Source organism: Etheostoma spectabile, chromosome 1 (assembly GCF_008692095.1).
Source record: "Etheostoma spectabile isolate EspeVRDwgs_2016 chromosome 1, UIUC_Espe_1.0, whole genome shotgun sequence".
NCBI lineage: Eukaryota > Metazoa > Chordata > Actinopteri > Perciformes > Percidae > Etheostoma > Etheostoma spectabile.
This window is the reverse complement of record NC_045733.1, coordinates 8,619,339-8,633,478: the sequence shown is the minus strand read 5'-3', so window position 1 is coordinate 8,633,478 and position 14,140 is coordinate 8,619,339. Positions and strand designations below refer to the sequence as shown.

Sequence of the window (14,140 nt, the reverse complement as noted above, 5' to 3'; positions counted from 1 at the left end):
AGGAGGCGTAGCTCCCTCGTGAAGCTGACACCCCACCCACGTCAAAAAATTCAGCAAATAGTCTGAATGGTTAGTGCTCCGTTTGTGCAGGTTTGTGCCGTTAAAATTTTCGTTTGTGCAGTTTTGGTTTCTGAGATATTAAAAATTATTTTTTAGCTCCATCTAGAGTTCACCATCCCCCCATATTGCTCCAAAACAAACCAAAGTGGGCTAGTTCGTTAGTGCTCCGTTTGTGCAGTTAAACCTGTTGTTTGTGCAGCTTTTGTTTTCGAGATATTAAAAGTTATAATTTTGGCCGATGACGTCACCGTCACCCTATCATGTTCCAAAACAAACCAAAGTGGGCTAGTTCTTTTAATTCTTCAGATTTTCAGCTGTTGTACAATGTCTTGTTTGGAGCAAAATGGGGGCGGATGACGTCATCGGCCAAAATTATAACTTTTAATATCTCGAAAACAAAAGCTGCACAAACGACAGGTTTAACTGCACAAACCTGCACAAACGGAGCACTAACGAACTAGCCCACTTTGGTTTGTTTTGGAGCAATATGGGGGGATGGTGAACTCTAGATGGAGCTAAAAAATAATTTTTAATATCTCAGAAACCAAAACTGCACAAAGGAAAATTTTAACGGCACAAACCTGCACAAACGGAGCACTAACCATTCAGACTATTTGCTGAATTTTTTGACGTGGGTGGGGTGTCAGCTTCACGCAGCTCTGAAAAACCGCTCCGATGTTGACCCTCGTTTTATTTCGGGCTCGGTTTAGTTCTTTCTTTTTAGCTCGCTTTTTGTCATCGGTCTTCTTCGTTTTCCCGTCTTTGTTTTCTGAGCAGGTGTCACTCGAGAAATTTGCAGTTTTCCTGAAAAGTTGTTTCTCCGCGATTAGCAAAGCAGCAGTGCACTAGCAATCTTGAGCTTGAACGGTGGTACGCGCTGTGCGGGGGAGGGGTATGAGCAGCGCGTACACGAGAGTGATTGACACTGCTAAGACAGTCCTCTTGACTCTGATTGGCTGTTTCTGACCGGGAGCGGTGTTTTTCTGCAAGTGGCAGTAGGAGCACAGGGAGGGGACACAGGAGCTTGATTTTTTCACAGATTATCTGTCTCATATTCTACTGTCAGGACATAGTGGCAGTTTTAACAAATATGTAAAAAATACATTTTTAAAAAAGTTACCTACTGAAGCTTTAAGGTATGTTATCTAAAGTCTGAGTAACCGAACACTTCAATAAGCTTATGTTAAGCAGCAGATTGAGTGCATGGGTTCTGAAAAATGTTGTTGTTGTAGAGTACTTGATTAGTAATTACTGTTTGCATTATAGGAATATTGAATGTAAAACCATATATATAAATGAAAAGGCCCGTCTGGCCAATGCTAGCAAAAGCAGATGTGGTGGTTAGGGTAATTTCCCTCACTGCAGAATTTATTGAACACATTGACTGCACAGCTGTAAATGGACTGTTCTTATATAGTGTTTTTTTAGTCTCAACAACTACTCAAAGTACTTTTACATAGTACAGGAACCATTTACACACATTCACACACGTTCATACACATTCATACACTGTGGCCAAGGCTGCCATAACAGGTGCCAACCTGCTCATCAGATAAACACTCACACACATTTACACTCCAATGGCGCATCATCGGGAGCAACTCTGGGTTTAGTGTCTTTCCCGAGGAACGACCAACTTTCCCATTGGCTGGCGACCGCTCTACCACTGAGCTCTGTGAGTTCTCACAAAGCAGTCCAATTTAATTTGCTTTAGTGCAGAAATGCAAGGCTTACTCCTTATTCATAGCCTAATTGATTCTCTTTTTTTCAGCACTATTTTTTTTTCAGTGTTATGGGTGCTTTTTGGATGTTTTTTCCAAAGTCATTTGATATTTCTAATGTTGACATTTTCAGTGCTTATTTTGAAGACCCATTTGTTTGCAATAAAAAAAACTGAAAACGGGTCAAATTTGACCCAAGGACAACATGAGCGTTAAGAGTGTTTTGATCAGTCTTCACCTCCAACCATCTATTGACTGTAATTTGCTTAGTGAGATGAAGCTTGGATAGTGCAGCAAAGATGTAATGCTGCTTTTGACAGAATATTTTATACTTGGATGTTTTGAAATCACTGTAAGAACTGTTTGACTCAGTGATGATGTATGCCCTGGTCTTTTAGTGGAGCATTGAGACCTATTGGAGTATGCGCATGTATGTTTATTGTGAAGTGCTGTTCTGTAGGGAGCCACTAGATATTGCTGTTGAGTCTTTGTCTATTTGACTGTTTGATGCAGTTTCCAATTTGTTTCTCTTTAAATGTATCTATTAAAACAGTAAGACAAGTAATGCATGAATTGTTTTTGGTACTTAAGCCTTTCTAATTAGGTATTTGGCTGAAATTATGTTGTTTCAGTTCTGTATTGCATACTAACTTGACAACATTTCCCACATTTCTGAGTTTTTGTTGTCTATGTCATGTTGTATATTTGCAAAACCTTTTTTGCTGGTTTGATGGGTTTATTTGCAACCACAACAGAGTGGAATTATTATAACTCTGTTTTGTTATACAACAGCCAGGAGGACAACAGTGAAGGCAGGTGATACAATGAGGTATGAATGTTGACCTGGCTGTCCATCGTACGTATTGACCTAAACCACCCTCATCGAGCCCTCTGTTCTTATCTGTGTCTCTGTCTGTGGATTATTGAACCACCACTGCAGCAGCCTGAGCCAACCACTCATCTATAGTCTGCCCTCCATCCTCTTTTCCTGACTGACGTTGATGTGGACTGATAAAAAGGACTCGGGGTGAGACTGAAGGCTCTGGTTGCAGTCAGAGACCAAGGTCAGCACTTTGTTGACCGGACAACATGAAGTAAATACTGTTCAAGCAAGGTGGTTTCAAAGTTTCTTAACAAGCCTGGCCCTTCCCCTTTCCTTCTCCTCCTTCTTTTTCTAAACAATGGCGCGTTATCACTTTATTCTTCCCTGGAGAGGCCAAGTAGAGCTATGTACTGTAAGTGCTGGCAGTGTTACTGAATGATTCGGAGTAGAGAGATAGGGCTGAAACAGCAGTTACTGTATACTTCTACCCGACACCGCTCTTTGTGCCTGTTCTAGCACACCCACATTGCATTGTGCACACAGTTAAAACAGTCTCAGTTACCATATTTTAAGAGAACAGAAAGAGACACTCCTTTTATCGTCTTGAGGATTAGGACAGATTTGGACATTTGAGACTTTTGAATTGGACTTACTGCTTTCCACTTCTGATCAATAACTGGTGAGTAGAAATGTGGCAGTTTAAGATTGAGAGGGCTCTGCAGCTATCAAAGACATACTGGGATTATGCTGAATAAAGTAAAACAAGGAAGTTCAATCTATTGTATATTTATATCACAAAACATATATGCTATATGATATATTTATCATATTGCACAGTGACCTCATTCCGCTCAGTGGTATATTGTATATGCCACTGGATTATTACTGCATTGATATTAGTACAGTATATTTTGTTGGGTAGTTGAATCTATAACATCATACTTTATAAACTGATCACATTGTGTATGGAAAAACCTAAATCTACATGGTAACCAGTAAATACAGTATAGTTGCCCAATAAATACGGTTAAGTAAAAAAGTAAAATAAATCCCTCTGAAATGGGCAGAAGTATAAAGATGCATGTAATTGAAATGCTCAAATAAAGTACAAGTAGCTTTAAATTGTATTTCTGTACAGTACTTGATTAAATGTACCTTGTTATTTTTCGCCGCTGACTGAGGGTGGTCGTTGGTTATTATCTGTATCGTTTTCACGCATGGATCGTTCTTTTAGTATTGCAAATTTTATTAATGTAATTACACAGATTTGGTTTTCTTTTCAACCCTTATTTCATTAGGTGTTTGCCATGTGTATGTCTGTTTTACATTTGAATTGCAGTTTTTTAAATGTAGTGAAATTAATTGCTGTAAGAGAGAGCTCATGCCCAATTCAAATGACCAGTGGTGGTGGTTAGACCAAGAGATCTAGCAGACTGGTATTATCACAGCGGTGAAGAGGTCTTTACTTGCAGTGCGTTTGACTCCTGAGGTATGCTAACGAGATGTGAAGGAGAGTAGATGGATGAGACAGAGCAGCAGAGGATGAAACTCAGGGGATAGGGGGCAACAGCAGCCGGATGCATCCCCTGTGTGTGTGTGTGTGTTTGTGTGTTAACGCTCACAGGTATTGTCAAGTTAATCTGTGAGTTGAGTTCCTGAGTCCTTATGGTGCAGAAAACATTTTTCATAAATGCCCCATAACCCCCCACTGTCTCTGATAGAAGGCATGTGTAGCATGGCATAGTCATCAATCTCTTCAGCTGTTCAGGTCATTGCCCAGTCTTCAACTCCGTTTTTCATGTTGTGAATTATTTTTCCCCAAATCACACCCACACCCATTCATCTCACATGGCTGCTGTTACAGTATTTTCTGTTTAAGCTGACAATCATCCTGCATAGTTGAATTACTACATGTTGTCTTTGTTGGACACGGTTGATATATAATGATACTCAAGGTGCATTATTTCAATAATTTCCAGTTGGTACAAAATGGTACCATAACAACATTTCTTTACCTACTGAAAAGATCAGCACATAGAATTTTCTTTATGCAATTATCTATCATGACCTAATGTGTTATACATTAAAGTTGCAACACACTTTCTCTCAATTTCACTCTTTTCGCTATCTCACTTTCTCTTTTTTGGTTATTCCCTACTATAATTCCTCCTTCTCCCTCCTCATTCCTCTGCTCTTGCTCTCTGTGCATGCTGTGTATTTCCTGCATGACTGTAGAGGGAATTGAGCAGAGAGGGAGTCCAGTTTAGGCATGTGCTCTGACGGCAGGGCTCCAGTGAGGAACGCATATATTAAAAGAGAGCAGAGGATAGGTGAGGAGAGAGATAGAGTACCACTATAGGGAATGAATGTGAGAGACGGGAATATGATTATATGGGTAATAGCTAATACTTTGTACCTAGGTTTTTGATTGGTGTTCTAGAGCATCTTACATGATGTATTGGTGAGCTTGGCCGCTTTTAATAATACCTATCACAAGTCTAGTGTTCGTGGAAGGGGGACGGTTCAGTGATTATGTGTATTTTTAGCTCCACCTCAGCAGCCCAACACTTGAGAAGCGGGAAAGAGGATGTTTTGAATGAATTGACGCCACAGTGCTCAGCAGCAGACGTCAGCAACAGCAGCAGTACCAGCTGAGAGGAATACACACACTGGCACCACTGAGAAGAGCAGAGCACAGCAAATCACAGACCTGCAGCAAACATGTTGGGCCAACCAGGACAGTCAACCTTACACCTCCCTTACAAGAGGCAGACAGTGTATCGTGCGACTGAAAGGTGTGTATACCAGCCCCTCTCCCAACACATCTGTGGGGTTGTATTGCTACGTAGCTACTCAGGAGGTGTGTCTGTTAAAGCTTTCCTGCTGCAGGAGATAAAGTGTTACAAATTGCATGCCGTTAAGTGTTTGTACAAAGTGTATGATCATTTACTTGCACGCTGAACATTGTCACTGTTGTCTGTTTTTGAGACAGAGAAGGCAGCTGGCTGTTTTGCCTTTAAAAACCTTTGGATTGCCTTTAGGGAGTGCGGACATCAATGTGTACTAATGGTGCAGTCTCTCTAGGAACGAGAAGACAGAGGGAGAAAGAGAGAGAGAGAGAGAAATGCCTACTGCAGTGCCTTATGATCACAGGTCACTGACTGCTGTGTTGATGTCAGCAGAACTGTGATCTCTTCGGCTGATTATGATGCTCTTCTATACATATGGTTAATGAGGGATGTCTCTGTAGGTTTGGCTGTAGTGGAGGTTTGATGCAGTCCTCCCCACCTCTCAGTGAGCAAGAGAAACATTTCTCAAAGGAATGAACTTGTTTACATGGGTTTGCTTGTCAATCCTTAGCACAACTGCTATCAGGGCCCACACACAGACATACTTTATACATACAGACTGACACATGTAATGTCACATCTGTCAGATTTCCAGATAGTTTTTCAGATGTTCTTTAGGCCATTCTGTCTATTTTAATGTGTTGTAACATGGAAACAATGCCATGGATCCATGCACAAGATATCAAGCTTATTATCATTTTGTCATTGTCTCGATGTCAGCGGCAGCAATAAGGTTACTTAGCCTATTCATCATTCCTGCATGTGCTTCTTCATTGGTCAGCCCTCTTGATGTGCTCTCAACCACAGAGGCAGCAGGTTGTAAACACACAATTTCACCTACAGCATGAGCCACAGTAGTTGACTCAAAGTTTGGGTCAACTTTGAATCAATGTTATTTTTGTTGCAGGACACATAGCTGCACGTATAACCTAGCTCATTTTAAACCAACATCAATGAGCCTCTGGTAAGTTTGTCCTACCAGAGGTATGTAAGAGTCTGCGTTTACCTTTGTCTGGTTCTACCCAGGACGTTGAATAACATCTGAGTTGATGTTTAGTTCAGCCAAGCAGTTCCAGCAATGTTGAGTACAGCCCAGTCACACCCAGCCCAGCTCATCCTTCCCCTTTCTTCCCTCAGCAACATGGTGAAATGTGGTCAAAAGACACAGCGCTTCATTTGTATGCTTAGCTGATATAGAGGTCAAATTTTTGTTAAGTGCGGCATTAAATGGCTGAACCACTGCGGTCTAAATAATGACAGAACAAATTGGTGCAGGGGACAGAATATCCATGTATAGAGGGGAAACAGTATTAGAGAAAGGAGTGGCCCTCTCTTCAACCACAGACATTCTGCATATTTCCTTGTAAACTTAGCACTTCTAACAATAGACATAATGATGAAACCTAACAGAAGGTTGAGATATTTGAAAAGGGTGTGCATTCTCTGTGTATTAAGACCGTGATCTTTTAAATTCCCCAGAGTGTGATTCAGATCAGCCTCAGTGAGTGGGTTAGTAATCCTGGGGAAGGGACTGTTCTGGTAAAAAAAACTGTTCTGGTAAAATCTCAATCCTGCTGGCCAGCCATAGTTTTAGAGCTGTGTACCAGATGTGGCCGCCACTACCTTCCTCCACTGATGCTTGACTTAATAAGCCTCATAAGTCTTTACAAGCTCTCCCCACATTCTCAGGATACAGAAATCTAAAAATAGCCTCTAAATTCACTTACCCTCTGCCAGCCAAGTGGAACCTCACCGAATTTATTTAATCCATCTGTTTAATTTTCTCAATGAAATTATAATGTGATAGTCTGTATACTTTAGCAACAAAGAGGTAAATATGTTGAGTGGTCCAAAATCAAATGATTAAATCTGCGTTTATGATTAGTTACACTGTGTACTATGTTGGAAAAAAAATAATGAATGTCTAATCATGCAATGTGGTAATCTAGTACCACAGAATAAATAGACAATTTCGAGTGAACAGATTGTGAGAGAAACCTGCCGTGCTTTGATAGCTTTGTGTACAGCATGTTTATGCAGAACAGATGTGAAGACACTGTTTATTATACTGCATAATATAACAAGACAATGACAGAGTTTGCATCCTGGAGAGAGTCATGTTTTTTTGGTAACTGGGGTCTCTATGTGTGTGTGGTACCTGTGTGTTGTTCATTGCCACTGAGCATTGGAGTCACAGAGTAGCTGTGTTGTCCTAACTCTGTGAATCACTGTAATGTAACTTCCCAGTGGGAGTGTGTTCAGTGGCTGCTTTTGCTCTGTTGTGTGGTTCTGCTCAGATTCTGTAATGGGAACTGCAGGAGAGAGGTCCCTCCAAGCCTGTAGTCAGTCTGGACACAGTTAGCTCACAGCAGAGAACAGATAGTGAACACACACACACACACACACACACACACACACACACACACACACACACACACACACACACACACACACACACACACACACACGCACACGCACACAAAGAGCTGACTCAGTCTGCAGTATTTGAGTGGAGGAGCAACTATTTTCCAATCTTGATGGGAAGTCAGAAATGTCTTTGTTTTCCTCCACTGGTAAAACATGTTATAGTATAGTGTACATACTAAAGCAAACAATGTTGTAAAGACAGTTCTACTGCAGTAAAGTGTGCTGTGGTATACAAGGTTGGACACCCATATGGACAAGATTCTCTGCAGCAAAATTTACCAGACTAATCAAATTTCTACCATAGAGTACCTCCTGTATTTTTGCTTAAATGTGATGACTTTATCATTTACCATTGTACTAAATCCCAAAGAGCAATGTAATGTAATAAAGGATCTGAACAATAGATTTGTCTAATATTGTCTCCTTGTATGCTTTACAGAGCATTATTCTCTACTGTCATCTTGCTGACAAAAGCTCCCCAATGTTAAAACAAATCTTTTGTTCTTGTGTGTGTGTGTGTGTGTGTGTGTGTGTGTGTGTGTGTGTGTGTTTGTGTGTGTGCATGTGCGTGCGTGCGTGTGTGCGGCAGACAAGGGTTTGGGGTAGAAGGTGATATATATTGTTTGGATGACATACAGTAACAATGCCTTTGACCTGATTGTGCAAGGGATTTAGACATGTTTCACAGCATGAGGGTTAGCTGAATCCGATTGTTAGAGGATCCAGTGGCTGTTTATCTGGCCCACTGCTTTTGGACAAAAGCACTGGCAGGAGACATGGCTTTCATGAAATGGTTTTAGAAAACAGGGATTAGCCTGATTCAGATAATGTAATCCTTAAGGACACAATTAAATTGATCTATGCCTGTCCTGTTTTGTTTCTCTGTAGGGCTTTGATGGTATGGACTTTTTTCTTACCCCGCAAAGGAGCAACATATGACCACAGTATGGCGTTTAACCTATGTTAACCCCCCCAATTATATTAATTTACTATGTAATAATATAATAAAGAAAAGATAGATGAGAACAGTTGTACTTTAATTACCCTGACATCCAGCTTTAGGTCCAGATGTTTTCCCTGGAACATGTTAATGATGTGCAAAAATTACAAATATCGATCTATGTTGAACAATAGAATAAGATGCTCTGCCATGTTTATCTGTGTGCTGGCCCCCATTAGACAATTTAACTGCAGCTTTTGCACCTCTAATACCCTTGAATGGGATGTCATCAAAGATATTTACCAGGTACTTACCCATTTCCGCGACCCGACACCGGATAAGCGGTCGAAGATGGATGGATGGATTACCCATTTCCTCAACAACCTAGCTAGCCAGCTACCCACCTAGTTACCTGCTTACCTACCAACCATTATTTCATAGGGTGGACACCAGTTCCATTAGTTACTATATTCTATTATTGTCTAGTTAAGCACACAACAAAAGCTGTTCTTTATTAATCATCTCATTGTTTATTCAAGTCGTTGGATTTCTGTTTTACCAGCAAACATACTGAGATGGGATTTCTCTTTAATTGTCTTTTTAATCGGATGTAGTCATATGGTCTCTTGTTCAAACAGATCTGCCTATTTTTACCATTTACAATTTGAGTTTTTTTGTGACGTTTGATTTATTTTTGATGTTGCAGGATTATGGGGTTTAGAGATAAAACAGATAATCTGACCGTGAACATATGCAGTTTGTGTCTGTGTGTGTCCCCCTGTGTGTGTTTAGAGGAGTGTGTATGTAGCATGACAGATTGCCCAACTTTGGCTGAATCAGACAGAGTCATGCTGCGGTTCATTCATTTAGTACTGTAAAACCTCAGGGAGCAGACAGCTCCCTTGAGCTTGAATTTATTTTAAGATCAGCAAATTATGATGACTACATTTCTAAATGAAAAAGACAAAGAAAAATGCTTGAAGTCAAGCAAGCGATAATTGCTGATGCATGGGGCTTGCATTGAGAACCGGTTGCAGGTAGGCCATCCTTGTTTTGATCAGTTTGTGATTGATGGGACTGCATTTGGAAGGTGCATGTGGCTACTTAAACAATAACTGCAACTGTTTTGCTGAGACCTTAGATGAAGGGATGCCGCTATCTTGGTCTGCTCTTTGGTAAAATGTCTTTTATCCTGTGACTAGGAGGATTATTGTTCTTATCAGGATGAAAAGCTCTCCACTTTTGTTTTGCAACCCTGCATACTTTTTACCGCTGATTTATTGTGAAATTCTGAAGACAAAGCTGTCACCTCCAACTGACATCTGTGCTGCAGAATTGCTGCAGAATTCAAGGCAAGCTGTCTAACCATAAATTCTCTTAAAGCCCTGAACAGCAGCATAAGTAGGCATTTACACATGCACCTTGTAGGTAGATGGGTAAGAAGCTTGTAGTGATCCACCATCTCCATGTACAATCTGTTTTATCACACGAAGGCTCCTGTGACAGTTCTGACAGTGTTCTTTGTATGAATATCAAATTATAAATGCAGTTACAAAGAAGTATAATGCAGAGCTTTTTTTCCAGAATCCTCTCCTCTCCTCTCCTCTCCTTTCTTGATTTTGCTTTGGCACTCATCAGTCAGTTTTTGATTGTAAAAAGCACAGTTTGGATTGATAGTATTTGGTTTCAAATTTTGTTTAGTTTGGTTTCTTTGTCTTGTTTTATGTATATTATTTTTTTCTGATTATGAATCTTATCTGAGAATGGTCCAATAAAGGGACTTTGAAAACCTCTCCTCTCCTCACCTCACCTCTCTGGATTTTGTTTTGGCACTCAGCAGAGAAATGGTTGAGAAACATATTTAATCGGATTGGATGAGCAGAAAGTCTGCTCTGTAAACGCATGTGTACATGTGCATGTGTATGTATGTGAATATTAAATAATCTTTCTCCACTGCAAACATAGAGGGTGAGCGGCTGTCACATAATTGGTCAGAGTAGATAGGGACATTGAGGGGGGTGGAGAATAGTTAGGATTGCTGTACTTTTCCACTAAATTGATGAGAAGCATACCACAGCTTTTGATTCAACCGTTTAAACTGCACAACTAGATGCAATACAAAATGGTGCAAATGTTACCAATCTTATAATACACAAACTGAATTTCAATTTACATTGCTTGTACATTTCAGATGCATTGACTGCAGTATTATTATTGACATATCTCTGCTTTTAAAAAATGTTGACAAGGTTGTTGAAGCTAGATTTTTAACTTTTTCTCTCAAGGATACTTAACACTTTCAGTCCTCCCATTAAAGACATAGAGATAAGATGACACTGCCTTGTTTTGGTAAATAAGTTACCCATCTTGTGGATAAGGACAATTAGGTTGAGTGGAACAAGAGGGAACCGAGAATACCTCATTTATCTGATTCTTTCTTTTTAGAACCTCAAGCTCTCTAATATTTATACTTATTTCGCTGACACTGCGATGATCATTTTGCTAGTTAAGCCTCCTACACATGGGTGGAGTTCCCTAAAGGGATTCAAGGGGTGAGTCGGTCAAATTCAAATGAATTACTTCTTAAGTGTCTTTCTTGGGGATGCTAATAAAAGTTTAATTAGTTACCACCATTTCACACCACGAGAATTGTCTTCATTGGAATTTTTTTATTGAAAATTAAACTGACGTTATATATTTGAGGATATTGTTGCCTGTGAAAGAGATATTATCTGACAGTATTTTACATCCTACAGAAGGTTTTGTTGTGCTAATGTACCATAAGGTCCCTTGGTGGTTTTGTTTTGTTTAGCTACATATGACAGCACTATCAGCAGGGTTAGCTGCATACCATTCCCACTGGTCTGTCCTGCCTGGATCTTGCATTGTCCAAGTCCTCCGTCTATCTCTTGGTTGAGATTTTTAGCTTTAACGTCCCCCGCACTTCCCATATCCTTCTGTCCTACATTGCACAGCTAGTGTTTAGCTGTGTTTGGCTTTGCAATGTAGGTTGGACTTTACATTTAGCTGCTGTGATACTGTACGACCCTCAAGCAAATGTTCAAGCTCTTTAGCCACAACCAAAAGTGGACAGTCTCAGGTTGTGAAAGAAACATGTGATCTAATTTGCAGCTTAAATGTGATTTGATAAAATTATTTTTGGTAGCTCTGAATGGGGCCTTTGGTTGGATGTGTTTTGATTCTTATGTGTCTATAGCGGTCCCAGACCTCATTAAACCAGCAAATGAAGACTTTGCTTCAGCACATCTGTATGACTGATCATAATCACATATCCCAATTAAATTTTGGAAATCTGCAGTGGGATGAGCCCATCATTCCATCATGACAGTAAGAGAAGAGCTGTATCAGCATAGGAAAGGCAAGGCAAGAAATAGTTACAAAATAAATTTGATTACATTCATTCTAATTAGGGGTCAATGCTGATCAACCAGTCTGCTGTGCTGGTGGGCAGTTGCTATCAGTGCTACTTTGTCAGGTTCCATCAGTGTGGTCTTCTGTTTCCGAGACTGCGTCAATTGAGACCTCCTTCCTCAGGACTTTTACCTGACCTGGAAACATTTGCTTGGACACAGACCTCATTCTGTTTTCCCTGGACTGACTGTCAAGTTGACACTGTTCAGCAGTGCATACATTGATAGGCATTCAATTTTTTTGAGAAATTTGACACTCCATGCACTTCACAATCAGGATCATCTATATGATGGACATCATCAACAACAGTTAAAAAGAATGATCAGCACAGGCATTGGCCAAAATGACAACTAGGGTACAAGTAGAACTCAACAATTTGGGACTCTATCTTTTCTTCTGCCTTATAATACACAAGCTCTTAATTTTTCTTTAGGTATCACTAGCAACAATTCAAGATTGCCATTAGGGTTGTGCTGATGGACAATATCATCGTCCATGATGATGCCACGCCCCCTGCGGGCGCTGGGCTGGAAATTGACAAAGTTCTGCGTCAGTCTTAAACCCATGTCTAAAACTAGCAAAGACACTAGTGTCAGGCTTTGTGCTGTGCTACATAGGGTGCAAGATAGTGCCCCTTAAGTGGAAGCTATTTTTTTTATCCCAGCATGCAGTAAGGTCATGCTCTTGGACACAGCGGTCTCAAGTGAGAGAGAAAAGGCGTTAACGTGGAACGTTATCACACTTTCCTATCTTGTGGACACTACTGTGCACATGTATACGTATGTCTAATGTCCTGTGGGTGGAGGACGACGTTATGTGAATTCACGAGGGTGCTGTTTTATGTGTGAGCTAATATTGCGCATCTTTTCATGTGCGCTGCAAGAGTTATGTTTCTGTTTAATGAATGCGTTATTCAGTGCAAATATAGTCGAGAATGTAGTTTAATCTCAGGAAAGATTGTATATTAGGTTATTAATGTCGCCCTGTTGAAGGCATTGTTCCACTGTACTGTCGTTACGCAGAGCACAGACATCTGAATGAGTATAGACAGCACCGTAGTAAAGTAAAAGTAAAAGTGGATCAAGTTGTAATTTACTGCCCCTACCAGCTGGCAGCAGCATAGCCAGGTAATACTGTCTATTTACAGAATGCATTTAAATGTACTGTATGTCTGATTGTTTCTATGTTAACTGTTAGCCCATACTAGTAGAAAGAGATCCTATTTTTTGCCATACATGTATCAGGTGTATGCTACTTCTCCTGGTTCCTCCTCTGTCTGTTTCATCTCCTGTCTTCCTTAGAAGAGTCTTAGATGTCAAATCCAAGTTGCAACCTTGTGTTTTCAGTTTGTGGGACCTGTTAGGTATCACTACTTGTGAAAGTGAGTTGATGTAATGACATTAATATGACAAATATGCTTACTTCAGCTAAGCACATTTGTTGGAAAGGTGCTACCACAATAAATAAGCTTTTAAACCAATGAGAAACACACGCTTTAGGGAATTTTAGGTACATCTGTCTACTTGTGTAACATGACATGTAGCATACAACACAAAAATAGGTGATACATTTTCTGTTCATTCATTTTGTCTAATGCATGATTAAACTTGATTCTTGACCTTTTTGTGAAAATGTTTTTTAATTTTATTTTTATTTTCGTAAAATAAAATTCTTATGGACACATTGTTCCTATAAAACAGGATTTCAATTTAAAAAAGAGCTATGTCAAAATGTAAAACAGTACCACAGCCTAACCGATTTAGTGTGGACAGTAACGTGTCAGCACTCAGCAGGACAGACAGCTGTTGCTGTTGTCCTGCTGAGTGCTGACACGTTGTTTTCACTTCGCGGCCATGTATACTGCTATGACCTACTCATACTTCATCTT

General features: G+C 40.1%; 1 protein-coding gene across 14 annotated transcripts in view; it reads left to right on the top strand.

Annotated features, from left to right (window-relative positions):
* plekha7b (pleckstrin homology domain containing, family A member 7b) overlaps positions 1-14,140 on the top strand; it is an 83,356-nt gene that overhangs the window by 14,308 nt on the left and 54,908 nt on the right. Inside the window, exon 1 of one of the 14 annotated variants that reach the window (XM_032514766.1) lies at positions 4,929-5,399. The exons of 12 other annotated variants lie outside the window; for them this stretch is intronic. In XM_032514766.1, coding sequence (XP_032370657.1) covers positions 5,326-5,399 — 74 coding nt within the window. In that variant the 5' untranslated portion in view covers positions 4,929-5,325. Of the gene's footprint in view, positions 1-4,928; positions 5,400-9,698; positions 9,858-14,140 lie in introns of those variants that run through there. One more of the 14 variants, XM_032514775.1, reaches the window with a different exon arrangement.